This window comes from Labeo rohita, chromosome 12 (genome assembly GCF_022985175.1).
Source record: "Labeo rohita strain BAU-BD-2019 chromosome 12, IGBB_LRoh.1.0, whole genome shotgun sequence".
In the NCBI taxonomy this organism is placed as follows: domain Eukaryota; kingdom Metazoa; phylum Chordata; class Actinopteri; order Cypriniformes; family Cyprinidae; genus Labeo; species Labeo rohita.
The window spans coordinates 3,259,827-3,286,676 of NC_066880.1; the positions used below are offsets into that span (position 1 = coordinate 3,259,827).

The window sequence follows — 26,850 nt, forward strand, 5'->3', positions numbered from 1 at the left end:
TTATTTATAATATCTCATGCTTTATTGTCCACTTTTAGAAGACCTGGGGAAAAGCATATAGTTTGCATTTTGCGACAATACAAACAATCAAGCAACTGAGATTTGTAAATTGGAATTATGAATTCCACATATAGAATTTGGAGGATTATGAGGTTAGGATTGTTTAAATTATAACTATATGGTGTCGTGACAACTTAGCCTGCTATTTGTATGATCTATTACTGCCAAATCAATGATGATATAAATTATAGGATTTTGGTAATATCTCCACATCTCTGAAAACAGTTGTTTTTAGAAAGCTGAAAAAGGTATGACACCGCAAACTAATTACTACTAACATTTCTTGGTAGCATCTTATTTTAGTGTCTTTGTTATACAGTCATGGCCAAAAATATCGGCACCCTTGCGATTCTGTCAGAAAATCCAACTGTTCTCTTAGAAAATAGTTGCAGTTGCAAATATTTTGGAACAATACAAAAAAACAAATCTGATACAATTCCACACAGAACCCAAAAAATGCACTGGACAAAATGATTGGCACCCTTAAAGGGTTGCTCCACCCCAAAATAAAAATTTTGCCATTAATTACTTACCTCCATGTCGTTTTAAACCCGTAAAAGCTTTGTTCCTCTTCGGAACACAATTTAAAGGAGAAGTCCACTTCCAGAACAAGGATTTACAGATAATGTACTCACGCCCTTGTCATCCAAAATGTTCATGTCTTTCTTTCTTCAGTCGTAGAGAGATTGTTTTTTGAGGAAAACATTTCAGTATTTTTCTTCATATAGTGGACTTCTATGGTGCCCCGAGTTTGAATTTCCAAAATGCTGTTTAAATGCAGCTTCAAACTATCCCAAATGCGGTTGTAAACGATCCCAGCTGAGGAAGAAGGGTCTTATCTAGCAAAACGATCTGTCATTTTCATAAAAAGAATACAATTTATATACTTTTTAATGCCAAACACTCGTCTTACTCTGTCTGGACTGTTTTTTTCCGGTTCATGACAGGGTATGTCGATTTTTGAAGTTGAGGGAGAAAATAAAATTTTTGACATACCCTAACTGTCTTGAACCAGAATACACAGAGTTCAAGAAGAACAAGGCAAGATGAGCGTTTGAGATGAAAAAGTATTTAAATTGTATTTTTTAATGAAAATAACCGATTGTTTCGCTAAATAAGGCCCTTCTTCCTCGGCTGGGATTGTTTACAACCGCATTTGGGATAGTTTGAAGCCGCATTTAAACTGCATTTTGGAAGTTCAAAATCGGCCACCATAGCAGTCCATTATATGCAGAAAAATGCTAAAATGTGTTCTTTAAAAAACATAATTTCTTTACGACTGAAAAAAGAAAGACATGAACATCTTGGATGATGGAGTACATTATATGTGAATCTTTGTTTTGGAAGTGGACTTCACCTTTAAGAAATTTTGGATGAAAACCGGGAGGCTTTTGACTGTCCCACTGACTGGCAGGTAAATACAGATAAAGCTATCAGTGGTTTAATCTGAATTTTATGAATCACCATTCACCATTTTGGAGAGTATCTGCTCAGCGCTAACTACGTACACGCTGCTTTTGTTCAAATTACAAATATACTTAGAAAATGTATCCGTGTGGTGTGGCTGACACAGGACAGCATACGCAGATTGCGTCCAGCGGATACTCTCCAAAATGGCACTACTCTGATGCGGAGGAGATGAATTGTTAAATAAAATCATTACTTTTTTTCTTTGTGTATAAAAAGTATTCTCGTCGCTTCATAAAATTCAGATTGAAACACTGATGGCAGATGGACTAGTCTGACAATGTCTTTCATACTTTTCTGGGTCTTGACAGCGGTATTTAACCGGCAGTCAAAGAGACAGTCAAAAGCCTCCCGGTTTTTATGCAAAATATCTTAAATTGTGTTCTGAAGATAAACAAAGCTTTTACGAACGACATGGGGGTGATTAATGACAAAATTTTCATTTCCTCAGGTGTTCTATGGGTTTCAGATCTGGAATCATTGCTGGCCATTTCAGAACTCGCCAGCGCTTTGTTTGCAACCATTTCTGAGTGCTTTTTGAAGTGTGTTTCGGGTCATTGTCCTGCTGGAAGACTATGACCTCTGGTGGAGACGCAGCTTTCTGACACCGGCAACTACGTTGCGCCCCAAAATTCTTTGGTAATCATCAGATTTCATGATACAGTTCACAGAGTCAAGGTATCCAGTGCCAGAAGCAGCAAAGCAACCCCATCTTTGAACCTCTGCCATGTTTGACTGTAGGGACTGTGTTCTTTTCTTTGAAGGCCTCATTTATTTTTCTGTAAACAGTGCCATGATGTCCTTTACCAAAAAGCTCCACTTTTGACTCAGCTGTCCACAGGACGTTCTCCCAGAAGGATTGTGGTTTTGTCACATAAGTTTTTTATGCCTTTGTGTCAGCAGTGGTGTCTTCCTAGGTCTCCTACCATAGTGTCCCTTTTCATTCAGATGTCGACGGATAGTGCGAGCTGACACTGTTGTACCCTGTGTCTGCAGATCAGCTTGAATTTTTTTGGAAGTTAATCAGGGTTCTTTATCCACCATTCGAATAATACTTTGTTGTAATTTTTCATTAATTTTGCTTTTCCGTCAACATCCAGGGAGCTTAGCTACAGTGCCATGGGCTGTAAACCTCTTGATGATATTGCGCACAGTGGACACAGGAACATTAAGATCTCTGGAGATGGACTTGTAGCCTTGAGATTGTCCATGTTTCTCCACAATTTTTTTCTCTTAAATCCACAGGCAACTCTTTACACTTCTTTCTTTTTTCCATGCTCAGTGGGACACACAACACAAAGGTTGAGTCAACTTTCTCCATTTTAACTGGTTGCAAGTGTGATTACTATATTACCCACACCTGATATTTGCCATAAATAAAAGTTATAAATATTTCAGGAGAATCACATGCTTGAAAAGCAATTATTTCTTACAATTTTGACAAGGTGCCATTCATTTTGTCCAGTCCATTCTGTGTGAAAGTTTCCGTTCTGTGTGAAATTTGATTAAGTTTGACTTTTCTTCTCTGTTTTTTTTGTGTTGTTGCAGTGCAAACAAAAACAATAAGCATGTGAATACCAAAACTTTTGCAATTGGAACAATTTTCTGAGAGAAGTGTTGCATTTTCTGACAGAATTGCAAGGGTGCCGATATTTTTGGCCATGACTGTATGTTACATATTTACTGTAGTAATAACAGTAAATTGTTCGTAATTAGGCAAAATATGTTAGTCACTTGGCATCTGAAATAAATTGGTGCGAAAAGAAGAGTTACAGGAGCATTAAATCCATGTGCATTTAATACTAAACTAATATTATTTGACTAATGAATATGTGACAGTACTGCACTGCCACTGCTGTTCTTTCTGAGCTCACTGGAGGAATGTGTGTACAAGGTTTGTTACAGACACTTGACCTGTCACGTAAGATCATATCCGAAGGGAAACTATTTTGTTACTGGCTGTGTTCCATTAATTTTTATTTTTATTTTTTTTTCTTGAACAAAGGCAGGGACAGATTAAAAACCACTGCAAACTTCCTGCTCACCCACAGCAGGTGCAAGAGCATCGTTGAAGCAGCTGTCTGAGGTACGTAAAATTATTATCTTTAACGTCATGCTCTCTGGGCTATGGGCATTATAATAGTAGGGTATCTTTTATTTCCAAAGCAAAATATCTTACTTTACATTCCTCTACTAAATTCTACAAAAACACACTATCATTATGTCAAAATAAAGAAATTGGGACCTACCCTAAGTTGATTTAATTTGTCTTTTGAGACAATTCTGTCAAATTTGGTTTATAAATCCTGTTGAACGTTTCTTTTTCAAATTGGACTGATTCATTTGCAGGTGATTTTTGAGTAAACAAAGTGGTCATATATGTAAAAAAAAAAAAAAAAAAAAAAAAAGCATAACTCCAGTGAGTGACAAAAAAGTTACTGGTGCCGAATTTGACTATTGATTATTCTAAATAAAAAGCATATTGAGAATATGCATGAGTAATTTAAGCTTGATTTAAGTGCTTGAATGTGAATAAAAGGAAAATAAATATAAATCTATGCTGGTATATCATGTATCCCTAATTGGTATACGTTTCTATATACACTAAAATGCACATTAACATGCATGTTTACAATACAGCATACACTGTAACAAATGTATTTAAACAACACTATTTTTAAGGTCATAACATATAGAAATAAAGTAAGTTCTGTAATTTGATAGTGGATTTCCTTCTGTGTTTCAGTAAGATTTGATTCCTGCGTTCCCTGAGTTCTAAGGAGTTCTTTGTAAGAGGCATTATAGACACATTGCTTTAAACTGTGTTTATGATAGGCCTAATGCATGATGCTTTATGCTATCTGATTACAGGAGAAGGACTCCTGATTTTATCTCTGACGTCATCATGATGAGATTGTCTCCAGTTTTCCGACATATGCTGGTGTTCATATCAGTCCTGTCACTCAGTAAGGTTTTGTTTACTGTTTGATTATCTGTCTTAATGTGGAAAAGGCAATAAAAATATGCAAATGTGTGCTATTGAATTAAATCATCTTTTTTTTTAACAGCTAGAGTACAAACAACAGCAACAGCAGGTAAGACATATTGTTTTAAACTAGAACCAGATCTATTTTTCCTATTTTAACCTAAAAACTCTGCTTTGATGTGAATTGAACAAATGTCTTCTCAAACCCCCCTGATCACTTTGTGTGATTGTTACCACCTAGCTGATTAAATGTTCCTGTCATTCGTGTTTTCTTATTCTTAATCCACCACAGAATGTCCTGGGTTATTGAAAAAAATATGATTAAGATAAAAAAATCTGATGCTACTTCCTTTTCGTTGCAGTTAATTTACTGTCAATACTGTGACAAATGTCATGGAGAAATATTTGTTTCATTTATTTCACATTAGTTATAAAATGTGATCAAGTTCAGTTATGTTATGGTCTGACTACTCCATTCTGATTGGCTGGAAGGTGTGTGGAAAATCAGTTTAATAATCACAGACACTCCTGCCTTTATTGAACTTGAAGCACACTACGAGAGGTAACGTTGCTTTTTGATTAATTAAATTTGCAGCTCCTCTTTTAATAGAAGATCAAAGACGCAGTAATTACCCTGATAGCAAACATACAACATGGAGACGTCTTTTTGATGTCTGCACTTACATCTGCAAGTGTTTGCTCATGTACAATACATATAGAATGTTTGCTAACAGATGTCAAATACACATTTATTAGATGCCTTTAAGATGTTTATGATTTAGATTCCTGAAATAATTTGTATTCTTCATATTACTTGTATGACTGGCTATTTAAAAATGTAATTATTAAATAGGTCCCAATGAAATGTACTCACAAAGTAAGATCTGAGGGTCGAACATTAGGACACGCAAAGTGAATCGCGCAGATGACTGGACAGAAAGTGAGGCTTCTACAAAAGGGATTTCTACGTTAACAAGCCTTGAATCGAGGCTTCATCTGGCATACCCTTTAACACAAGCTCTGATGTCTCGGTTCAAATGTCATTTCACTAGTTGACAGTCATTCAAGATTTAGCGATCCAAACTTGCTAATGATGTGGGAACACAAATTTGAAAAGCATATGTTGTCCATAAGAACGTAATGACATCTCTCATAAGGGTGTGCATCTTTACAAAGTAAACAATGGCCTAAAAAACACTTAGCCTCTAATTAGCACACAAAATACCATTGGTATACTACGTCCGCCACCTCACCGGAAGTTGTACCCACATTCTTTTTTACGGTAAACACCCCCACCCCACCCCCCCGGAAACTTGTGGATACACAAGCCTCCTCACGTAAGAGCAAAGCCGTCGTGTTTACAGTTGTGACGACCAGTGCCTATTAGGATCAACTAAATGCTGGATTTTCAAAAGTATGTGAAAAATGTAAAGTTCGCGGCATAGAATCTTTAAATATGTCTGAGAGTTTTACACGCCGGTCTGTTATTGTGGCAACATTTCCACGCCCCTAAACATGACATGGCACAAAGCGAAACGATTGGTTGCTGCTGTCAGTCTGAAGGTCTGGCTATGAGACTAATATCTTACAGATGTCTTTCAGATGTTTGTACACTGCAGGTGCTTTCCAGATCAAGTGACCTTTAACACATCTTGCAGATGTACGTGTGCTATCTATACATACAATCTCTCTCTCTCACAGACACACACATTAAATATATGTAATCCTACCACACTGCATTGTCTCTGTATCTGATTTAAAGCTACCAGAATGCTAGATATGACAAGCCATAACTGACAAAAATAACCATTTTTACTTTCAAATACTGCGCTGCAAATGACAATGGTATAAAGTGAGATGAAAGATGACAAACAGCAAACTAATTTTCTCAGTATTTTGCACATTCTGTATTTACCAATGCTGTCACAGTTACACCTATCCACCACGAGAGGTCATCATCATCCCTCTACTAATCACAACCAGATTCCTCACACAACATAAACAAACATGAGTGGAAATCAGTGTGAAATGTAAATGTAATGTCAAATGTGTATTTTTTTTTGTTTACTCTCGTCACCACCAGCAATATTTTACCCATTCGGCTCGGCAGCAGGAGACACAAACAATCCTGCTGTTGATGATGGAAGCTCCTCAGTTATTCAGCTGCTGAGTCCATTTCTGTTCTTTGGTCGCACATACCAGCAGATTTATGTAAGAATTTGATTCCATCTTCATTCTGAGTCTAAATGGGAGTGGTTAATGCCTTATAAACTCATTTGTGATCTTTTTGACAATATTTCTCATGTTGTAGGTGAATAATAATGGATATCTCACATTTAACCAGCCTTCATCAGCATATACTCCCTACAGATTTCTTGCTAGGGGAAGCCAAGATATAATTGCTGGTCTCTGGACTGACCTTGACAACCGTCAAAGAGGTGTTGTTTCATATCATCAGTACACCAGTGGAAATGTACTCACACGTGCCACTCAAGATATAAACACACATTTCCCAAGTCTGACCTTCAGCGCTTCTTGGGTCTTTGTTGCAACATGGGATAAAGTCGCTTACTACAGCTTAACCACCACAGTAAGTTTGGTTTTCCCTTTATTCATGATTTGACATTCATTCATGAATTGACATGATTCTATACCCAGGCAGAGCAAGTGAAAGAGAAAATAATGATAATAAATTAATTTCCCTGGCCCAAGTCCTTTGCTAAAAATGCTAATTTTAATCATTACGAGCTTGCATGTCACCAAAAATCGCACCGTGTGTGCCTGGCTTTAATCAGTAAGTTATCCACTATATTAAAGAAGGACATTAAGAACCAACGTCTAAATAGATATTAGGATAACGCTACCTGAGTTATGGCAAAGACTATAGACTTTGGTTATAGGCATGGCTACCCTGAAGGGGGGAAAATCCATTTTTTAAATGGTTGTCATTGCTATTTAATGCAACTAGGTTAAAGGGTTAGTTCACCCAAAAATGAAAATTCTGTCGTTAATTACTCACCCTCATGTTGTTCTAAACCCGTAAGACATTCGTTCATCTTCGGGACACAAATTAAGATATTTTTGATGAAATCCGAGAGGTCTCTGACTCTCCATAGACAGCAAGGGTACTACCATGTTCAAGGCTCAGAAAAGTACCAAGATGATCGACAAAGTAGTTCATGCATAATCAGTGGTTCAACTGTAATTTTACGAAGCTATGAGAATACTTTTTTGCTCAAAGAAAACAAAAACAATGACTTAATTTCACATTTTCGTCTCTACTGTGTCAGTTGTGGAGGCGCGCTCACGAGAGAATGATAAGCCTAATAACGTTACTCACAATAAAAATAATAAGGTCATATAGATCATAGGTAAGATCTCGGAGGTAAGGAGTGGATTATCCTTTGTTTTATTTGTCTTTTCATCCTGAAATGCGAGGCAAATGTTGGATCACAATAATTAGGAACCACAGTTTCCACAAACCCCATCACTCGATTGGGATGTTCTCTTTTTTTCTGGACGGTAGGGGCAGTGACTGTAACATCGGGCGTATTTTGCAGTATTAAACGTGTATTTATTTATTATGTTTTGCAATGTTTTGTCGGGGCTGAACGCAAAGGCAGGTCTTAAACATGCCAATTAAGTGCAGTGCCCTTAACGCACACTAAATTCTCAGGAGCAGTATCAGGAGACTTAGTGTATCCCATCATGCATAATGTTCTGGAAATAAATCCTACGCTCTCCATTGACTTTGTATTGCAGGAAGCTGCCTCCTTGCCATTTCTGACTTATAACAAAAAACAGAACTATATCTAAAAGCTGCAATGTTACAAGGTGTTCAGTAAACAAGCTAAAAAACACATAACTACGTTTTTATAAGCTGTCGACCCAAAAAACAAGCATTTAAGGACACAAAAGTAGAACGCAACGTGTCATATTGAGAACTACACCCATTGGAGGGAAACTTAACCGCGACTGGAAACATTCATTATTTTTAACCATGTCAAAGGATTGACAGCTTCCCGCAATACAAAGTCAATGGAGAGCGTTGGATTGTTTCTCCCCCGCCCCCGGTGTGGGCGTGGCTTAAAATGAGCTCTGTCTCTTGGGTTTCATCAAAAACATCTTAATTTGTGTTCCGAAAAATTAACGAAGGTCTTTCGGATTTGGAACAACATGAGGGTGAGTAATTACTGACAGAATCTTCATTTTTGGGTGAACTAACCCTTTAAGAAAATTTGCTAATCTAACTACCAATCTCTGTGAAAAAATAAAAGTAAATATTTTAGCTATTAATTTTAATATTTTTCCTTTGGTTAGTATTTGTGTTTGTCTTTATTACTATAATTTATTATTATAACATTACCAAAATCCAAAAATTTACCCGGGAATATCTCTGAAATTTGGTTGATTTGACATGAAATTACCCAGCAACAATATTTAATAAAATAATAATTTTGTAAAATAGAGCAAATACAGTAACCTTACAACACTGAATGCTAATTTGAGCATGTTTAAGGTAAATATCTTTTTCAAGATTGCTAAGTTTAAGGTAATTATCTTTCCTCTAATCTTTTCAGGAAACATCTTTTCAAGTGGTTTTAATTTCAGGTGGTTATTTTTCATTTATTCTGATGAATTACGGTGACATTGCTGTAACATCACATCCAGTGGAGGTAAAAGAAACTTTCTATTTAAGGAACAAATTGTTACTATTCAGTACCATATATCAGCATATGCACTGTATGTGTACTGTCTAAATTTTAATTTGCTTTTTCATATTTTGTACAGGCTGGTTATGACACGGTAAACTCCACACACTACTTTGTGATTCCTGGATCAAACAGTGGCAGCTCCATCTTAAACCTCAAGAGCTCCAGTAATGTCAGTGTTTCAGGACTATGGGCCTTCAAGGTGGATGGTGGACAACCTCAAGGTAAAGTTTTTATCTTTCCTTAGATTAAATAAATAGGTTTTGTTTTACAAGCCAGTGTTTTAGTAAATATTACAAATATTACATAAACCCATATAATGTATTTGCATAATTCGTTTATGCACATGTCATTCAACAAATCCAAGTGAGTATTTTGTGTGTAGCTTTTACTGTAGTTCATGTGTGTCAGTCCTGAGCTCATTTGTATAGTGCATTCCTAAAAGTAAACACAAAATAAACTTCTAGCAGATATACACATTCAAAATGTACAGTCTTTCTCTTCCCAGAAAAAGGATCAAAAATATTTTTGAAAATCTTATCTTGTACATTGATGGATCAGTGCATGATTCAGTTGGTTTCCTTAGTATGTCCTGTCTTAACTTTTTCAATAGAAAATATGTAAACACAGAATAAGTGCACTCATGAAGTGAGTTCATGAAGTATTTAATGGTGTTTATATTTGTGTTCATTCTTTCAGTAAACCCCACATCGTCAACCACCACAGTCTCAACAGGTAATAATGCTGTGAGTGATGGAAGACCTTTTTTTTTTTATGTACTTTACAAAAGTGTTTTCTAATCTAATGCTCTTTTTTTCTTGAACAGCCACTGTAACAGTGACTGCAGAGTCATGGACAGGTAATTTTGAGTTAATAATGCATTTATGTCAGAAACACACAATTACAAAGTTCAGGTTATGTACAGTAGGTGGCTTCTGATTGCGGTTTTGGAGACTTTCTGATCTGCAGGAGGTTTTTTGTCTTCTCAAACCATCCTTCTCACTTTGTGTGATGCCTGTATAGATACATATCTTCCTCAAGGATGATTGTTAACATCTGCAGTTGATTTAAGCTTCTTAATTATTGCCCCAGTAGAAAAAAATGGCCATTTTCAGCACTTTAGTTATTCTTACAGCCATTGTGCAGCTCAAGAGCTTTTTGTCGCACATCATTATTGTATTATTGGGTCTTTTCTACACTTTCTATGGGTGCCAATAAATGTGACAACTATCTTGAAATGTAAACATCAGCCTTTTGTATTTTTTTGTTTATTCTCTTGGCAGCACCACAAATATTCTACCCATTTGGCTCAGCAGCAGGAGACAAAAGCAATCCTGTCAATGATGATGAAAGCTCTTCTGTTATTCAGCTGTTGAGTCCATTTCTGTTCTTTGGTCGCACATACCAGCAGATTTATGTAAGAATTTGATTCCATCTTCATTCTAAGTCTAAATGTGAGTGGTGGATCTGTGATCAGTCAAACCTTTCACTGTAATCTTGACTGACGTCTCGTATTGTAGGTTAATAACAATGGATATCTCACATTCAGCCAGCCTTCATCACAACATTTTCCCTATTCATTTCCCGCTAATGGAAGCCAAGATATAATTGCTGGTCTCTGGACAAACCTTAACAACTATGTGAGTGGTGTTGTTTCATATCAACAGTACGCTAATGGAAGTGTACTTACACGCGCCACTCAGGATATAAACACACTTTTCCCAAATGTGACTTTCAATGCTTCTTGGGTCTTTGTTGCAACTTGGGATAAAGTCGCTCACTTCAGCTTAAGCAGTACAGTAAGTCTGATATACGGTTTTACTCTTTGATACACCGTTTTCACTTCATTAATGATTGAACATGATTAAACATGATTAAGATTATCTTTTTTCCCAACATTTTTAGGAAACATCGTTTCAAGTGGTTTTAATTTCAGATAGTAATTTTTCATTTATTCTGATGAATTATGGTGACATTGCTGTAACATCACATCCAGTGCAGGTAAAACAAAACTGGTTTCCATTTAAGGAACAAAATGTTACAATGCAGTACCACATATCTGTATATGTATGTGTACTGTCTAATTTTTAATTTGCTTTTACATGTTTTGTACAGGCTGGTTATGACACGGTAAACTCCACAGGCTACTTTGTGATTCCTGGATCAAACAATGGGAGCTCCATCTCAAACCTCAGCAACACCAGTAATGTCAATGTTACAGGCCGATGGGCCTTCAGGGTGGACAGTGGACAACACAGCATCTCTGAAGGTTAAAGTATTATCTTTCTAGATTGATTGATTGATTGATTGATTTAAAGCCAGTGTTTTTAACAATTTTATATACAGTAACCCTATGTCATGTTTAAAAATTTCATTTGATAAAACATTTCATTAAGCAAATCAAAGTGAGTATTGTATGTGTGTGGCTTTTACTTCTTGTCAGTTAGCTTTAAGCTTATCTGTGTAATATTGCACTGTAATATTGAAAGTTAAGTCATATTACAGATGCACACTTTAAAATGCAGTCTTTCTCTTTCAAGAAAAAGGATGACATTGATGACCCTTTTAGATTAGAATGAGTAACAAATCATGGGTGAATGCATGCTTCAAAAAAATAAAAAAAATAATATATATATTATATATATAATACTGCAAGTAATGAAAGACTCAAAAACAAAATAAGTATCTTGCCTCAACCTCCAGATTTCATAGAAAATCACATCAACACAGAAAGGAGTGTGTTCATAATTTAATGGTGTTTTTATGTGTTTATTCTTTCAGAAACCACCACACTGGCAACCACATCAGGTAATAATGCTGCAAGTGTTTAAAGACTCATTACACCCTTGTGCAATGGTTTTAATGTACTTTACAGACGTCTTTTATAATCTCATTTTCTTAAGTAGGCATTACAACAACACCTGCAACAACAACAACGCTGGCAGGTAATTATAACCTAAAAATCACAAATTGATTTGAATTTAACAAACCCAACATGAACCTAAGAAACCAGTAAGCATCTTCATCAAAAAAGTAAAATGCTCTAGTCAAATGAGTTCATGAGGTATTTAATGGTGTTCATGTTCTTTGTAATGCACAGGCATATCCTGCTAATACAGTCCTAGGCTGCATTTCCCAAAAGCATTATAAGCCTAAATTGCTCGTAGGACCATTGTTTCCAACTAAACTAAGATCAACTTTTGAGAAATGCTGCCCTTGACATGAATATTAGCACCCTTGGTATTTATGAGCAACGAAGGCCACTAAATATGCATTTTTTAAAATCTTTTTGTTCTTTCATCCCAAAAATCTATACTTTCAGAAAAACCTTTATTCCATAATGAGATTTCACTTGACTACTGTAGCATCCCCATGAGTTGGCCACCAGAGGGCATCATCTCGCTACTAATCACAGCCAGATTAAAACATGAGACCCATAAACCGGTGTGAGATAAATGTTAGATCTTTTTTTTTCTTCTTGGCAGCACAAGCATTATTTTACCCATTTGGCTCAGCAGTAGGAGACACAAGAAATGCTGCTACTGATGATGGAAGCTCCTCACTTATTCAGCTGTCGAGTCCATTTCTGTTCTTTGGTCGTACAAACCAGCAGATTTATGTAAGAATTTGACTCCATGTTGATTCTGAGTCTAAATGTGAGTGACAAATGTTTTTTTAAAAAAATCATCTGTAAACCCGTGGCTGTGATTTTGACAATATTTCTCATGTTGCAGGTTAATAACAATGGACATCTCACATTGAACCAGCCTTCATCACAGAATGTTCCAGACATTCCTTCTTATGGAAGACAAGATATAATTGCTGGTCTCTGGACAAACCTTGACAACAGTGTGAAAGGTGTTGTTTCATATAATCAGTACACCAGTGGAAATGTTCTCACACGCGCCACTCAGGATATAAACACACATTTCCCAAATCTGAACTTCACTGCCTCTTGGGTCTTTGTTGCAACGTGGGATAAATTGGCTTACTTCAACTTAACCAGCACAGTACGTTTGAAATTCTTCTGAAATGTCAATGTTTCACTTTGTTTATGATTTTACGTGTATATAAACAAACAGTGAATGCTAAGCTTAAAGTGGTTATCTTTCAATTTTTGCAGGAAACATCATTTCAAGTGGTTTTAATTTCAGGCAGTAATTATTCATTTATTCTGATGAATTATGGTGACATTGCAGTAACTGGACATCCGGTGCAGGTAAAAGAAACTTGCTTTCTGTATTGAGAACAAAATGTTACTATTCACTACTGTATAAAAGTATATATACTCTATAAATACTGTTTATATGAATAATCTTTTTACATACTTTCAGGCTGGATATGACACAATAAACTCCACACACTACTTTGTGATTCCTGGATTCATCTCAGACCTCAGGAACTCCAGTAATGTCAATGTTCCCGGTCGATGGGCCTTCAGGGTGGACGGTGAACCCAGAAACAGCATCCTGAAATGTAAAAGTCTTAGATGATGTTTTGTTAAATTTCATATAACCCCCTAAAATGTTTTTGTATGATGGGTGTCAACAAATACAAATATTTTCAGTGTTTGTGTGTGTTTCCCCCCTTAGACAAAATTGTTGGATTTCGAGTGAGACTTTCCTCATTTTCAGACCTAACACAGAGTGGAAACACTGAAATGGTTTTACAGCGAGTATGTCACGGTTACTATGAATATTTAAACAAAATATGGTGCTAATCACCGAGTCACGGAAGTTTGATATGTGTATGTGTATTTCAGATAAAACAGGAGCTGGTCAAGTACGGTTTGCCAAACAGCATCGAGCTGAAGTTAAGACAACTGCAAAAGATAAAGCCAGGAAAAGATGTATAAACCAGTTTGTTTAGCATCTGACAGCAAAAATCCCTGATGATGTAAAAGCTTCAGTTTATCATTAGAGTGGCTTCATTTAAAGAATTACAAATGACACAAACCAGCATAAAAGTATCATAGAAGAGGTCCATTAGTAATTGTCATGCTACGGTGGAATGAAATTCATGAAGAAGATAATGCAGACAGTCATTATTAATCTACAAGAAGGATAAATGCAGGAAAGACAAACAGTAAACTGAACACAACTTAAATAGGGTAGCTAATGAGGGCCAGACAGGTGAGGATGATTAACAAGACACAGGTGAACTAACTAATCAAAGAGAGAAAGAAACTAGGTCATTGAACACATGGGGAATGTAAACACAACAAAACAGGTCCATGGGTCTGACAGTAATCATCACTGATCTTTTTTCTTTGCCCGTCAGTCATGTTGTGTGTATCAAATGTCAGCTGCAGAAGTTTAATATAACCAGGTCTTTCCTGAAATTAAAACTGTTTGTCTCATTCACCTTCATTAGAGCCATAACTTACAAAACTTCAAATACTTAGTAGTATATAATGTACATTATACTTTTCACATTAGTCTGAATAAATGCATCTGCCAAGTGCATCAGTGACTAACAGTAAAGTCCATATATACATGTTCATAATTAATGTAAATAATGCAAAATGTATAATTAATTCTAAAATGAAGATCATGGTAATCCACAAGTAATGACTCAGGTATTACCAAGTACTTCAGAAGGAATTGCTAATTATTTGGATCCATATTCTAAAATGAAGATCATGATAACTCTCTAGTAACGACTAAAGTAATTAAAAACTATTGAGGTTTTTGTAAGGTTCTGAATAGTCATACTTCCAATGGCTTTGGTAACACTTGAGTCGTTACTAATGGGTTACCATGATCTTCACTTTAGAATATAGATCCAAATAATCAGTAATTCCTTTAGAAGGATGTAGTAATACTTTGGCCCACGTCATTACTATCCAAAACCTTACACATACCTCAATATCTTACAATGATTTCAGTCATTGCTAGAGAGTTATCATGATCTTCACTTTAGAATACGGATCCAAAAAATTAGTAATTCCTTCTGAAGTATTTGATATTACCTGAGTCATTGCTAGTGGGTTACCATGATCTTTACTTTAAAATTATTGATGCATTTTGCATCATTCATATTAATTATGAACCTGTATATAGTAGTTCTTTGGAAGATATGAAAAAATAGTAATTACTGATAACAATGAACTACTTCTTTCAACCAAGCACTATTACTTACTGATTCGTTAATCAGTTTCTTGTTAATAGTAGTTACTAGAATGTTAATAGTGCATTAATCATTTATTCCTGTGTAGTTATTTATTAATGAAGGAATTGTATTCTAAAGTATTACCAACAAACCTTAAAATGTGCAACACTTTGTTATGTTATGCAACAGCAGATTATATGTCATGTCTAATTATTATTAAGTTGGCTTGGGAAAGCCAACTTACTGAAATACTATTTAAACTTATTATTATTCTTCTTCTTATTTTTCTGGCCGCAAATTTTTTGGACACCTACTCCTCCTAGACCGTTCAAGCTACATACTCCAAACTCGGGTCAGATCTTCATACTGTTCTGACTTAGTGTGCTATATCTTTTCAGACTGGTTTGAGTTACGGTTTTCTTAAAAATTAATATTAAAAATCATAAAAAGTCCCATAGACTTTCATTGACCAAAAGTCCATGTCTGTTTGAACTATGTTTAATGTAAACTGCTAGAAGCCATAGATACTCAATTAAGCTTTAAGATATCTATGTTCTTTCTAACTAATAACTAATCTATCTATCTATCTATCTATCTATCTTCAAACCTTATCTATCTATCTATCTATCAGTGGCGATTTCTTTAAGACTGCAAGGGAAGCTCAGCTTCCCCTATAATGTCACAAAATTAATGGTCAAATTATGTACTATTGTATTAACATTTTATTGACTAAAAATGCGTCTCAAAGACGAGTTCGTTCAGAATCAGTTAGATATAGCAGGTCGGCTGACTTGATTTTCTTCTCATACATTCCCGTAGCGTCACAGTGCGTTTCCCCGTTGAAGCCCAGCGTCCATTGACTTCAATGCGGCTGCTTTGAACGTTTTTTTTCAGTGCTTTGAAACTAGACGGTCATTGGATAAACGCTGCGATTATGTCCCGCCCACGGACGCTCAGCGTCTCTGGGGGTGAATGAGGAGCAAATGAGGAGTGGGCTGGCCTGGACTCCGAGCTTCTGCGTGATGATTGGAGGGTCTGTCGAAAGATTGCATCTCCTTTTGACTGACAGCGATTTTGTACTATAAGGAATCGCTGAAGCTATTCGCGCTCAGTCCCATCGCGGATTTCTCAAGTTCAGTCGAAATAAAAACTGCTGCAACCTATTTGTTTATATTTGCTTGGCGAAATTGCTTGATTTTCATCATACATTTCACACAATTATACACCACATTCCTTGTTTCACTTTTACAGAGTTTAATATTTTTTTAGATCGTTCATTCATTCATTCATGTTAATATTTAATGTAGTAATCAATATATATATATATATATATATATATATATATATATATATATAGATTACTACACTAAATATTAACATGTAGGATGACTATAAATTAATATATATATATATATATATATATATATATATATATATATATATATATATAGTAATCTTGAAAAATTTTAACATAACATAATGAAACCTTATATTTCTATTAAAATACTTTATAAATAAATAAATAAATAAATCTCCATAATAACCTTATTTAAACTGCAAAATATTTATACTATATAGTAGCATCTGACTAAAAGAAAAAATACATCATATTTTGCATAATAAAACTAAAGCTTTTTTTTTTTTACGATTGTTTGCATTGTGACTTATTTATGACAATAAGGCACATTCTTGTGAATAAATAAATAGACAATTTTATGATGTAGGCCGAAAATGAGCTTCCCCTATTTGACAGACCAGTAGCCACCACTGCTATCTATCTATCTATCTATCTATCTATCTATCTATCTATCTTCAAACCTTATCTATCTATCTATCTATCTATCTATCTATCTATCTATCTATCTATCTATCTATCATCTAAACTTATCTATCTATCTATCTATCATCTAACCTATCTATCTATCTATCTATCTATCTATCTATCTATCTATCTATCTATCTATCTATCTATCTATCTATCTATCTATCATCTAACCTTATCTATCTATCTATCTATCATTCTATCTATCTATCTATCTATCTATCTATCTATCTATCTATCTATCTATCTATCTAAACTTATCTATCTATCTATCTATCTATCTATCTATCTATCTATCTATCTATCTATCTATCTTCTATCTCTAACTATCTATCTATCTATCTATCTATCTATCTATCTATCTATCTATCTATCTATCATCTAACCTATCTATCTATCTATCTATCTATCTATCTATCTATCTATCTATCTATCTATCTATCTATCTATCTATCTATCTATCTATCTATCTATCTATCTATCTATCTATCTATCTATCTATCTATCTATCTATCTATCTATCTATCTATCTATCTATCTATCTATCTATCTATCTATCTATCATCTAAACTTATCTATCTATCTATCTATCTATCTATCTATCTATCTATCTATCTATCTATCTATCTATCTATCTATCTATCTATCTATCTATCTATCTAGAAACATGCTAGCGACATGCTAATCATGCTAGAAACATGCTAGCGACATGCTAATAATGCTAAAAAACATGCTAGCGACATGCTATGCTAAAAAAATGCTAAAATGCATCATGTTAAAAACATGACATGCTAATCATGCTAGAAACATGCTTAGCGACATGCTAATCATGCTAGAAACATGCTAGCGACATGCTATGTCATGCTAGCGACATGCTAATCTAGAAACATGCTAGAAACATGCTATGTGACATGCTAGTCATGCTAATCATGTTAAAACATGCTAGCAACTTTGCTAATCATGTTAGAAACATGCTAGTGACATGCTAATCATGCTAGAAACATGCTAGTGACATGCTAATCATGCTAGAAACATGCTAGCGACATGCTAGTCATGCTAGAAACATGCTAGCGACATGCTAATCATGCTAGAAACATGCTAGCGACATGCTAATCATGCTAGAAACATGCTAGCGACATGCTAATCATGCTAGAAACATGCTAGAAACATGCTAGTCATGCTAGCGACATCATGCTTAGAAACATGCTAGCGACATGCTAATCATGCTAGAAACATGCTAGCGACATGCTAATCATGTTAGAAACATGCTAGAAACATGCGACATGCTAATCATGTTAGAAACATGCTAGCGACATGCTAATCATGCTAGAAACATGCTAGCACATGCTGCTAATCATGTTAGAAACATCTTGCTAGCAACTTTGCTAATCATGTTAGAAACATGCTAGTGACATGCTAATCATGCTAGAAACATGCTAGCAACATGCTAATCATGTTAGAAACATGCTTATGAAACATGCTAGAAACATGCTAGCGACATTTGCTAATCATGCTAGAAACATGCTATCATGCTAGCAACATGCTGTGACATGCTAATCATGCTAGAAAACATGCTAGCGACATGCTAATCATGTTAGAAACATGCTAGCGACATGCTAGTCATGCTAGAAACATGCTAGCAACTTTGCTAATCATGCTAGAAACATGCTAGTGACATGCTAATCATGCTAGAAACATGCTAGCAACATTGCTAATCATGTTAGAAACATGCTAGCAACATGCTAATCATGTTAGAAACATGCTAGCGACATGCTAATCATGCTAGAAACATGCTAGTGACATGCTAATCATGCTAGAAACATGCTAGCAACATGCTAATCATGCTAGAAACATGCTAGCAACTTTGCTAATCATGTTAGAAACATGCTAGCAACTTTGCTAATCATGCTAGAAACATGCTAGCTATGCTACATGCTAATCATGATAGAAACATGCTATCGACATGCTAGTCATGCTAATCATGCTAGAACATGCTAACGACATGCTAATCATGTTAGAAACATGCTAGAAACTTCATGCTAATCATGCTAGAAACATGCTAGTAACATGCTAATCATGTTAGAAACATCTATCTATCTTTCTAATCATGTTACCAAACATGCTAGTGACATGACTACATTCATGCTTTAAAACATGCTAGCTGAAAACTTTCCAAATCATGTTAGAAACATGCTTTTCAAACTTTGCTAATCATGCTAGGAACATGCTAAACTTTTCATGCTAATCATGTTAAAAACATGCTGTGAAATGCTAGTCATGCTAGAAACATGCTAGACAACATGCTAGTAAACTTGGTAATAATGTTAGAATCAGTCTATCTATCTTTCCGTCGATTGACAATCTGACCAATACTATCTATCTATTTATCTGACAGACTACATTCAAACTTTAAAACTTCTAAATATATCAGACTGAAAACCATCCAAAAAAAACTTCTTAAACTATTTAAAAAACTTACTTTGTTTTCAACTTTTTATTTTCAAACTTTTCTTTTTAAACTTTTCTTGACAGTTTTTTGACAAACTTTTTTATCTAGAATCTTTTGCACTGAAAAGTTTCCAGACATCAGTTTTTTGATTTCTAAGATAACTTTATACTATAAACATTTATCCCAGTTTATTTTAATGTTTGTAACAGCTAAATACAAAAGTCTTAGTAAAGATGTTTCTTATAGATCAAAATTAGAGAACGAAAACTGAAAAAGAAAACAAAAAAACCTAAACAGGCTTGTCAATAACCACAGAGAGAAGGCTAAATGCAGCTAAAGTAAACAGGCTTGTCACTCCACAGAGAGAAGAGAGAGGCGGGGCGGGCGAGCGAGCAGAGCTCATTAACATTTAAAGCAACCTTGACCATTTCTATTCATTTTTAGTTTCTATTCATCATTTTTGTTTTTAGATTGTAATGTTACAATGGTAGAATGTAATGTGATTTTAGAAAGAATACAGATATACAGTCATGTGAAAAAGTTAGGACACCCTATTGAATTTCATGGTTTTCCGTATCAGGACATCATTTAAAAAACTGTTCCTTGGCTGGTCTTAGAATTTCGAAAATAAAACCTCAGATGAACAACAACACCATGTCATTATTTACTGAACAAAAATAAAACCATAATGAAAAGCCATGTGTGACAAAATTAGGACACCCTTACTGTTTACATTGGAATTAAGAGGGTAAATAACAGTCAAGCAATGATAATCAAATTCCTTTGATTAACTGATCATCAGCAAGTCTGAGCGCCTCTATAAAAGCTTAGTTTGCTGGTCTGGAGCCTTCAGGTGTGTGTTAACACAATGCCAAGGAGGTAAGACATCAGCAGTCACCTTAGAGAAGCAATTCTTGCTGCCATCAATCTGAGACGAGTAATACGGCCATTTCCAAACAATTTGAAGTTTATTCACAAGTGGAAGGCATTTAAAACAGACACCTCTCCTTCCAGGAGAGGACATCCCAGAAAATTCACCCCAAGATCAGACCGTGTAAAGCTCAGAGAAATGGAAGACAACGCAAGAACTACACCTCAGACTCTACAGGGCTCAGTTAACATGTTAAATGATAAAGTTCATGAAAATACCATTAGAAAAATATGGGACAAAAATGGCATGTTTGGAAGGTTTGGCAGAAGAAAGTCTCTTCTATCTAAAGAAATAAACATTGCAGCACAGTTTAGGTCTGCAAAGTTGCATCTGTACATATACAAGTACAAATACAAGTCTTCTAGAATAATGTCCTTTGAACAGACAAGACCAAAGTGGAGATGTTTGGCCATAATGCACAGCACCAAGTTTGGTGAAAACCTAAAGAGCATATCAGCACAAACACCTCATACTATAAAACAATCATGCTGGAGGAGGGCTGATCATTTTGGGCTTGTTTTGTAACCAAAGGACCTGGGCACCTCACAGTCATTGAGCTGGCCATGAACTCCTCTGTATATCAAAGTATTCTAAAGTCGAATGCGAGGGCATCTGTCCGACATCTATAGTTGGACCAAAATTGGGCCATGCAACAGGACAATAATCCCAAGCACACCAGCAAATCTACAACAGAATGGCTGAAATGAATCAAGATGTTTGCAATAGCCCAGTCCAAGTCCAGAGCTCATCCTGTCTCAAGTGCTATGGTGAGAGCTGTGCATAAGCAAATGCCCACAAACTGCAATAAACTGGAGCAATTTTGAAAAGAAGAGTAGTCCAAATTCCTCCAGAATTATGTGAGAGACTGATAAATTCACACAAAATGAATGCTTCAAATTATTGCTGCTAAAAGTGGATCTACAGGCAGTTGAATTATAGGGTGTCCTAACTTTGTCACACATGGCTTTTCCATCTTGGCTTTATTTTTGTTAAATAAATAATGACACAGTGTGATGTGTCATGTGATGATGTTTATCTGAGGATTATTTTCCAAATTTTAAGACCTGCCAAGGACCAGATCATTTTTTTTATTAAGTCCTGATACAGAAAACCATGGAATTCAATAGGGTGTCCTAACTTTTTCACATGACTGTATATACTGTATATCACAATTCAGTAAAAAAAAAAAAAAAAAAAAAAGATATGATTGCCCAGCCCTCTGTTGAAACCACCAAGCATGAACAGAATGAGGATACAACAGAAACAAACATCCACCTAGTGAATGAAGGTACTTTCCCTGAATGTTGACACAACGGTTAAATGTTTTACCATTCTGTGTGAATAATTCCAGATAAAGAGATTGCCAAATGAATCCAAATAAGTTGACATTTCCAAGCATCTTCTTGTATGAATGTGATCCTCTCCCAGCACGCACTGGGGATGTTTAATGCAGTTGCATTGTAATATCATTGCCGTAACTTTATATTACTTTGCTGAAGAATTGTTAATTTATGTTATTAATTTTAATAAATGTAAAGGTGTATGCTGTGGCTACCATTTAATAAAATCAACATTACAAGCCATTTAAGGCCTTCTGTTACACTCATTTTTACCACGGTTCAAAAAAGTATTTCCTGCATTTTTCTTCCTCAAATTGTCTTTATGCATTCTCATATGAGTCATATGCCTCAGTGTTACAGTCTGGAAAAACAACAAGCTGTTGACAGATGTGATAAAGCTGTGATGAACACTATTAAGTTTTCATTCTGTGACAACACAAACAATCAAGGAGCTGAGATTTGTACATTGGAATTATAAATTCTATATATGGTAGAATTCATGGAGGATTAGTAGGTTAGGCTTGTTTGAATTATAACTATTTGGTTTTGTGACAAGTGTACTATTTGTATGATGTATCACTGCCAAATCAATGACAGATTTAAATGAAAGATTTTTTGTCATATATCCGCACCACTGAATCAATGTGCATTAAATAGTAAGCTAATATCATTTGACTAATAAATATGTGACAGTACTACACTGCCACTGCTGTTCTTTCTGAGCTCACTGAACGAATGTGTGTACAGACACTTGACCTTGTGACAGACACTTGATCCAATCTAAAATCTAAATGTAAGATCATATCTGAAGAGAAACACTTTTCTATTTTGTAGGTTACTGGTGGTGTTCCAATTAAACAAATAAATAAATACATTCAATTATTTCATTCCAGGGGATATTCTATTCTGCCCTTGAACAAAGGCAGGGACAGATTAAAAACCTCTGCAAACTTCCTGCTAACCCACAGCAGGTGCAAGAGCATAGGCTTCAGGCATTACATAATAATTTGGTATCTTTTATTCCCAAAGCAAAATATCTTAATTTCTACTCCACAAAATTGTATAAAACATACAATTTATCATTATTTTAAACTGAAGAAATCGTGACCTACCCTAAGGTGATTTAATTTTTCTTTTGAGATAATTCTGTTAATGAATGATTCGTTCACAAATTGGGCTGTCCATTTCACGGCTGATTTTTGACATAAATAAAGTGGTCATATATTAAAATTTTGCACTAGTAACATTTTGTCACTCACTCGATACTATTATTATAAATGAAAAGCATATGGAGAATGTGCATTACTTTATTGTTTATAAACTCATTTTTAAAGGGTGAGTACTTTAAGCTTGAGTTAAGTGCTTGAATGTGGATAAAAGGAAAATAAATACATTTAAAACCATGCTGGTATACCTTGTATCCCTAATTATAATGGTATATGTTACTATATACACTGACATGCATATTTATAATATAGCATACAGTGTAACACATGTATTTACACAATATGCTTATTGTAACCACATAGTAGAGTTAAACTAAAGACCTGGAATTTGATAGTGGATTTTTTTCTGTTTCTGCAGCTTTAAATCACTCCAGTAAGATTTGATGTCCTTGAGTTATTTTTTGTAAGAGACATTCCAGAGACATTGGTGTAAATTGTGTCTAGGCTATAATCCATTCAGAATTTGTATGAAACTTTCGTTATATACTGTGCAATGTTTCGGGATGACATCTGCATATTTATGCTGGATTCGTTCTTCGCCCCCCGGTATTGTGCCCATTTTCGACCCCTGCCAAATTATTACACCCCTCTCGGTGAAATCGCTACCTGATTTGCCTTATCCTAACCCCACCCCTAATCCTAGCCTCTCCCCCACATCTAAAGTTAAACCTACCAATACTAGGGGGGTAGTAATCTGGTGGGGGTCAGAATTTGGCATAACACCAGCCCTTGTCCGATGCATTTCTCTCTAAAGGCGCATCCAAAGAGGAGATGGCGAGTCAGAATCGGCAAATTCATCCTTGCGACACTGACTCAGAAAACACTAGTTTATTAATAAATTATTCAAAAATCTCCTTACTATTTCCCCCCGACACATTCATGGTAATAGCTTTTGCTGGTGCTTTGTAGCAAGCTTTAGCCTATTGCGTGCACTTGAACGCGGAACTCCAACTGCGCTGAAGGCACGTTCGCTGCTGCTGCTGACGGAGACACTAAACATTGTCTAAAATGGATGTCTAAATGTCTAAAAATAAGAAGCCCGTCCTGCGTCTGAACTATGACCCTAGGCCCTAGGGGCATAAAAAAAAGTCGGGGCCCGTCAAAAGCTCGTCCACAGTTTAGTAAACATTGGCAGCCTCTTTAAATCATTCTTGCCTGCGCTGTATTGACAGCTTTGGTCCCCCGACTCAAGAGTCAAATGTCGCCCATGCTGATTAGTGTTGGTGTGGTGCTGGACCAGGCTGGTTTATGCTAGTATAGTGCTGGTCTAGCTGGTGGACCAGCTATTCATGCCTGGTGTGAATGTACCCTATCGTATAGAAAAGCGTTAAAAACTGCAAGATCTGATTACTTTTCGACTCTTTTAGAAGAAAACAAACATAACCCTAGGTATTTATTCAATACAGTGGGTAAGTTAACAAAAAATAAAGAACCAACAGGCGTTGACTGTTCCCCTCAGTAGAGCAGTAATGACTTTATGAACTGCTTTACTTCCAAGATCGATACTATTAGAGACAAAATTGACACCATGCAGCCGTCAATTACAGTATCGCATCAGATAGTGCGCTATATATCTCCTGGGAAACAATTCTACTCATCTAAACCAACAACTTGTATTCTAGACCCTATTCCATCTAGGCTACTAAAAGACTTGCTTCCAGATGTCATAGAAATCAAAAAACAACTTGACCCCAACAAATTAATTAATTACAGACCAATCTCGAATATCCCTTTTCTGTCAAAGATATTAGAAACGGTATTATCCTCACAATTATCCTCACTTGTGTAATACTTGATGGCTGTTCTGTCAATTCTTTGTCATCAGTTAGGAACCTAGGTGTGCTACTTGATAGCAATCTTTCCTTCGAAAGCCACATCTCTACCATTTGCAAAACTGCATTTCTCCATCTCAAAAATACATCTAAATTATGACCTATGTTCTCAATGTCAATGGCCGAAACGTTAATTCATGCGTTTATGGCCTCAAGGTTAGATTATTGTAATGCTTTATTGGGTGGTTGTTCTGCTCGCTTAATAAACAAACTCCAGCTGGTCCAAAATGCAGGAGCTAGAGTTCTTACTAGAACCAGAAAGTATGACCGTATTAGCCCGGTTCTGTCAACACTGCACCTAATAAACATCGTATAGATTTTAAAATCTTGCTAATTACTTATAAAGCCCTGAATGGTTTAGCTCCTCAGTACCTGAGCTAGCTCTTATCACATTATAGTCCCTCACGTTCGCTGCATTGTCAAAACTCTGGCAATTTGATAATACCTAGAATATCAAAATCAACCATAGGCGGCAGATCATTTTCTTATTTAGCGCCCAAACTCTGGAACAATCTACCTAATACTGTTCGGGACGCAGACACACTCTGTCAGTTTAAATCTAGATTAAAGACCCATCTCTTTAACCTGGCTTACACATAACACATTAACACATTTCTGTAATTCAAATCCATTAAAGGATTGTTAGGCTGCATTAATTAGGTCAGCCGGAACTGGGAACACTTCCCATAACACCCGATGTACTCAGTGCATCGTAAGAAGAATGGCTTCTATGCTAATAGTCTGTTTCTTTCTTATTCCGAGGTCACCTTAACCACCAGATCCAGTCTGTACCCAGCCCAGATGGTGAATCAGCACCTAGAGAGGACCTCTACAGCCCTGAATGTCAGCGGAGACCACGTCAACTAGATGAGCCCCAGAGATGGATCCCCAGTGAAGACCTCGTCGCTGAGACGGCCATTGGCACAAGACCACAGGAACCAGATGAGTCCTCTGCGTCTGGCCAGAGGAGAACTGCCCCCCAGACTGAGCCTGGTTTCTCTTAAGGTTTTTTTTTTCCATTCTGTCACAAATTAATTTTTGTTTTCTTGCCACTGTCGCCTCTGGCTTGGTTAGTTCGGGACACTTAATTTTTAAACGAGATCGTATACTACTTGAACCCAACTGAGCTGGATGATGACATCATTGAATTTAATGATGAACTGCCTTTAACTGAAAATTGTTAACTGTTGCCCTTTTGCATTATTGATGCACTATATAATACTGTACAGCTGCTTTGTTGCAATTCTGTATTGTTGAAAGCGGTATATAAATATATATTTATATATTTACTGATCAGTGCTGATTTTGATGCAGTCTTTCTTTCAAAATCACATAATTTTCACAACTTTCACAACAGTGTATTGAATGCACTTCTATCCTTCACAGCCTTGTTTCTATTTCTGTCAAAAATGAAATATGGCGCTACTGTACAACAATAACATTCAAGGATAGATGTATTAATATTAAAACTGCAGTGTACCAAAGACAGTTATGTTTGAGCCATTTTAAGACACAAAATTTATTTTCAGTATGTCATTTTAATTATCAAAGATAATTAAGAGATAAGACTGTTGACTTCATTTAAAGCATATTGCAGTGTTTATTGTAAGTTTTATCTTTCCATATATATATATATATGTGTGTGTGTGTGTGTGTGTGTGGTCAGAATAACTTCAGCGTCAAGAAATAAAGGGGCAGGGGCTCGTGCACACCGTGTTAAAAATGCATGTTGAAAAAAAATACAGGCACATGTGTCTGAAACTAAAATTGCAATTTTTGCTGTGCTTTTAGAAAGCGGTTTTGAATAGTCAAAAATTAAAATGTAAAAAGAAATGATTGGTTGTCTTACTGTTTTGTCAAACTGTAACTTATGACTTATTTGTCTAAATCTAAAACAATGAAAATGCTTCAATG

The 26,850-nt window shown here is 35.7% G+C and overlaps 1 protein-coding gene across 1 annotated transcript in view; it reads left to right on the forward strand.

Moving 5' to 3' along the window:
• The first annotated feature begins 3,537 nt into the window (after window positions 1–3,537).
• LOC127174522 (uncharacterized) overlaps window positions 3,538–26,850 on the forward strand; it is a 35,240-nt gene continuing 11,927 nt past the window's right edge. The window contains exons 1-22 of the mRNA XM_051124987.1: window positions 3,538–3,613; window positions 4,274–4,316; window positions 4,399–4,493; window positions 4,596–4,622; window positions 6,597–6,724; window positions 6,825–7,103; window positions 9,094–9,189; window positions 9,305–9,449; window positions 9,925–9,960; window positions 10,052–10,084; window positions 10,509–10,642; window positions 10,746–11,024; window positions 11,131–11,226; window positions 11,341–11,494; window positions 12,007–12,033; window positions 12,129–12,170; window positions 12,711–12,844; window positions 12,960–13,235; window positions 13,349–13,444; window positions 13,560–13,701; window positions 13,818–13,900; window positions 13,988–14,074. Of these exons, the coding sequence (XP_050980944.1) occupies window positions 4,433–4,493; window positions 4,596–4,622; window positions 6,597–6,724; window positions 6,825–7,103; window positions 9,094–9,189; window positions 9,305–9,449; window positions 9,925–9,960; window positions 10,052–10,084; window positions 10,509–10,642; window positions 10,746–11,024; window positions 11,131–11,226; window positions 11,341–11,494; window positions 12,007–12,033; window positions 12,129–12,170; window positions 12,711–12,844; window positions 12,960–13,235; window positions 13,349–13,444; window positions 13,560–13,701; window positions 13,818–13,900; window positions 13,988–14,074 (2,355 nt within the window). The 5' untranslated portion in view covers window positions 3,538–3,613; window positions 4,274–4,316; window positions 4,399–4,432. The remainder of the gene's footprint in view (window positions 3,614–4,273; window positions 4,317–4,398; window positions 4,494–4,595; window positions 4,623–6,596; window positions 6,725–6,824; window positions 7,104–9,093; window positions 9,190–9,304; window positions 9,450–9,924; window positions 9,961–10,051; window positions 10,085–10,508; window positions 10,643–10,745; window positions 11,025–11,130; window positions 11,227–11,340; window positions 11,495–12,006; window positions 12,034–12,128; window positions 12,171–12,710; window positions 12,845–12,959; window positions 13,236–13,348; window positions 13,445–13,559; window positions 13,702–13,817; window positions 13,901–13,987; window positions 14,075–26,850) is intronic.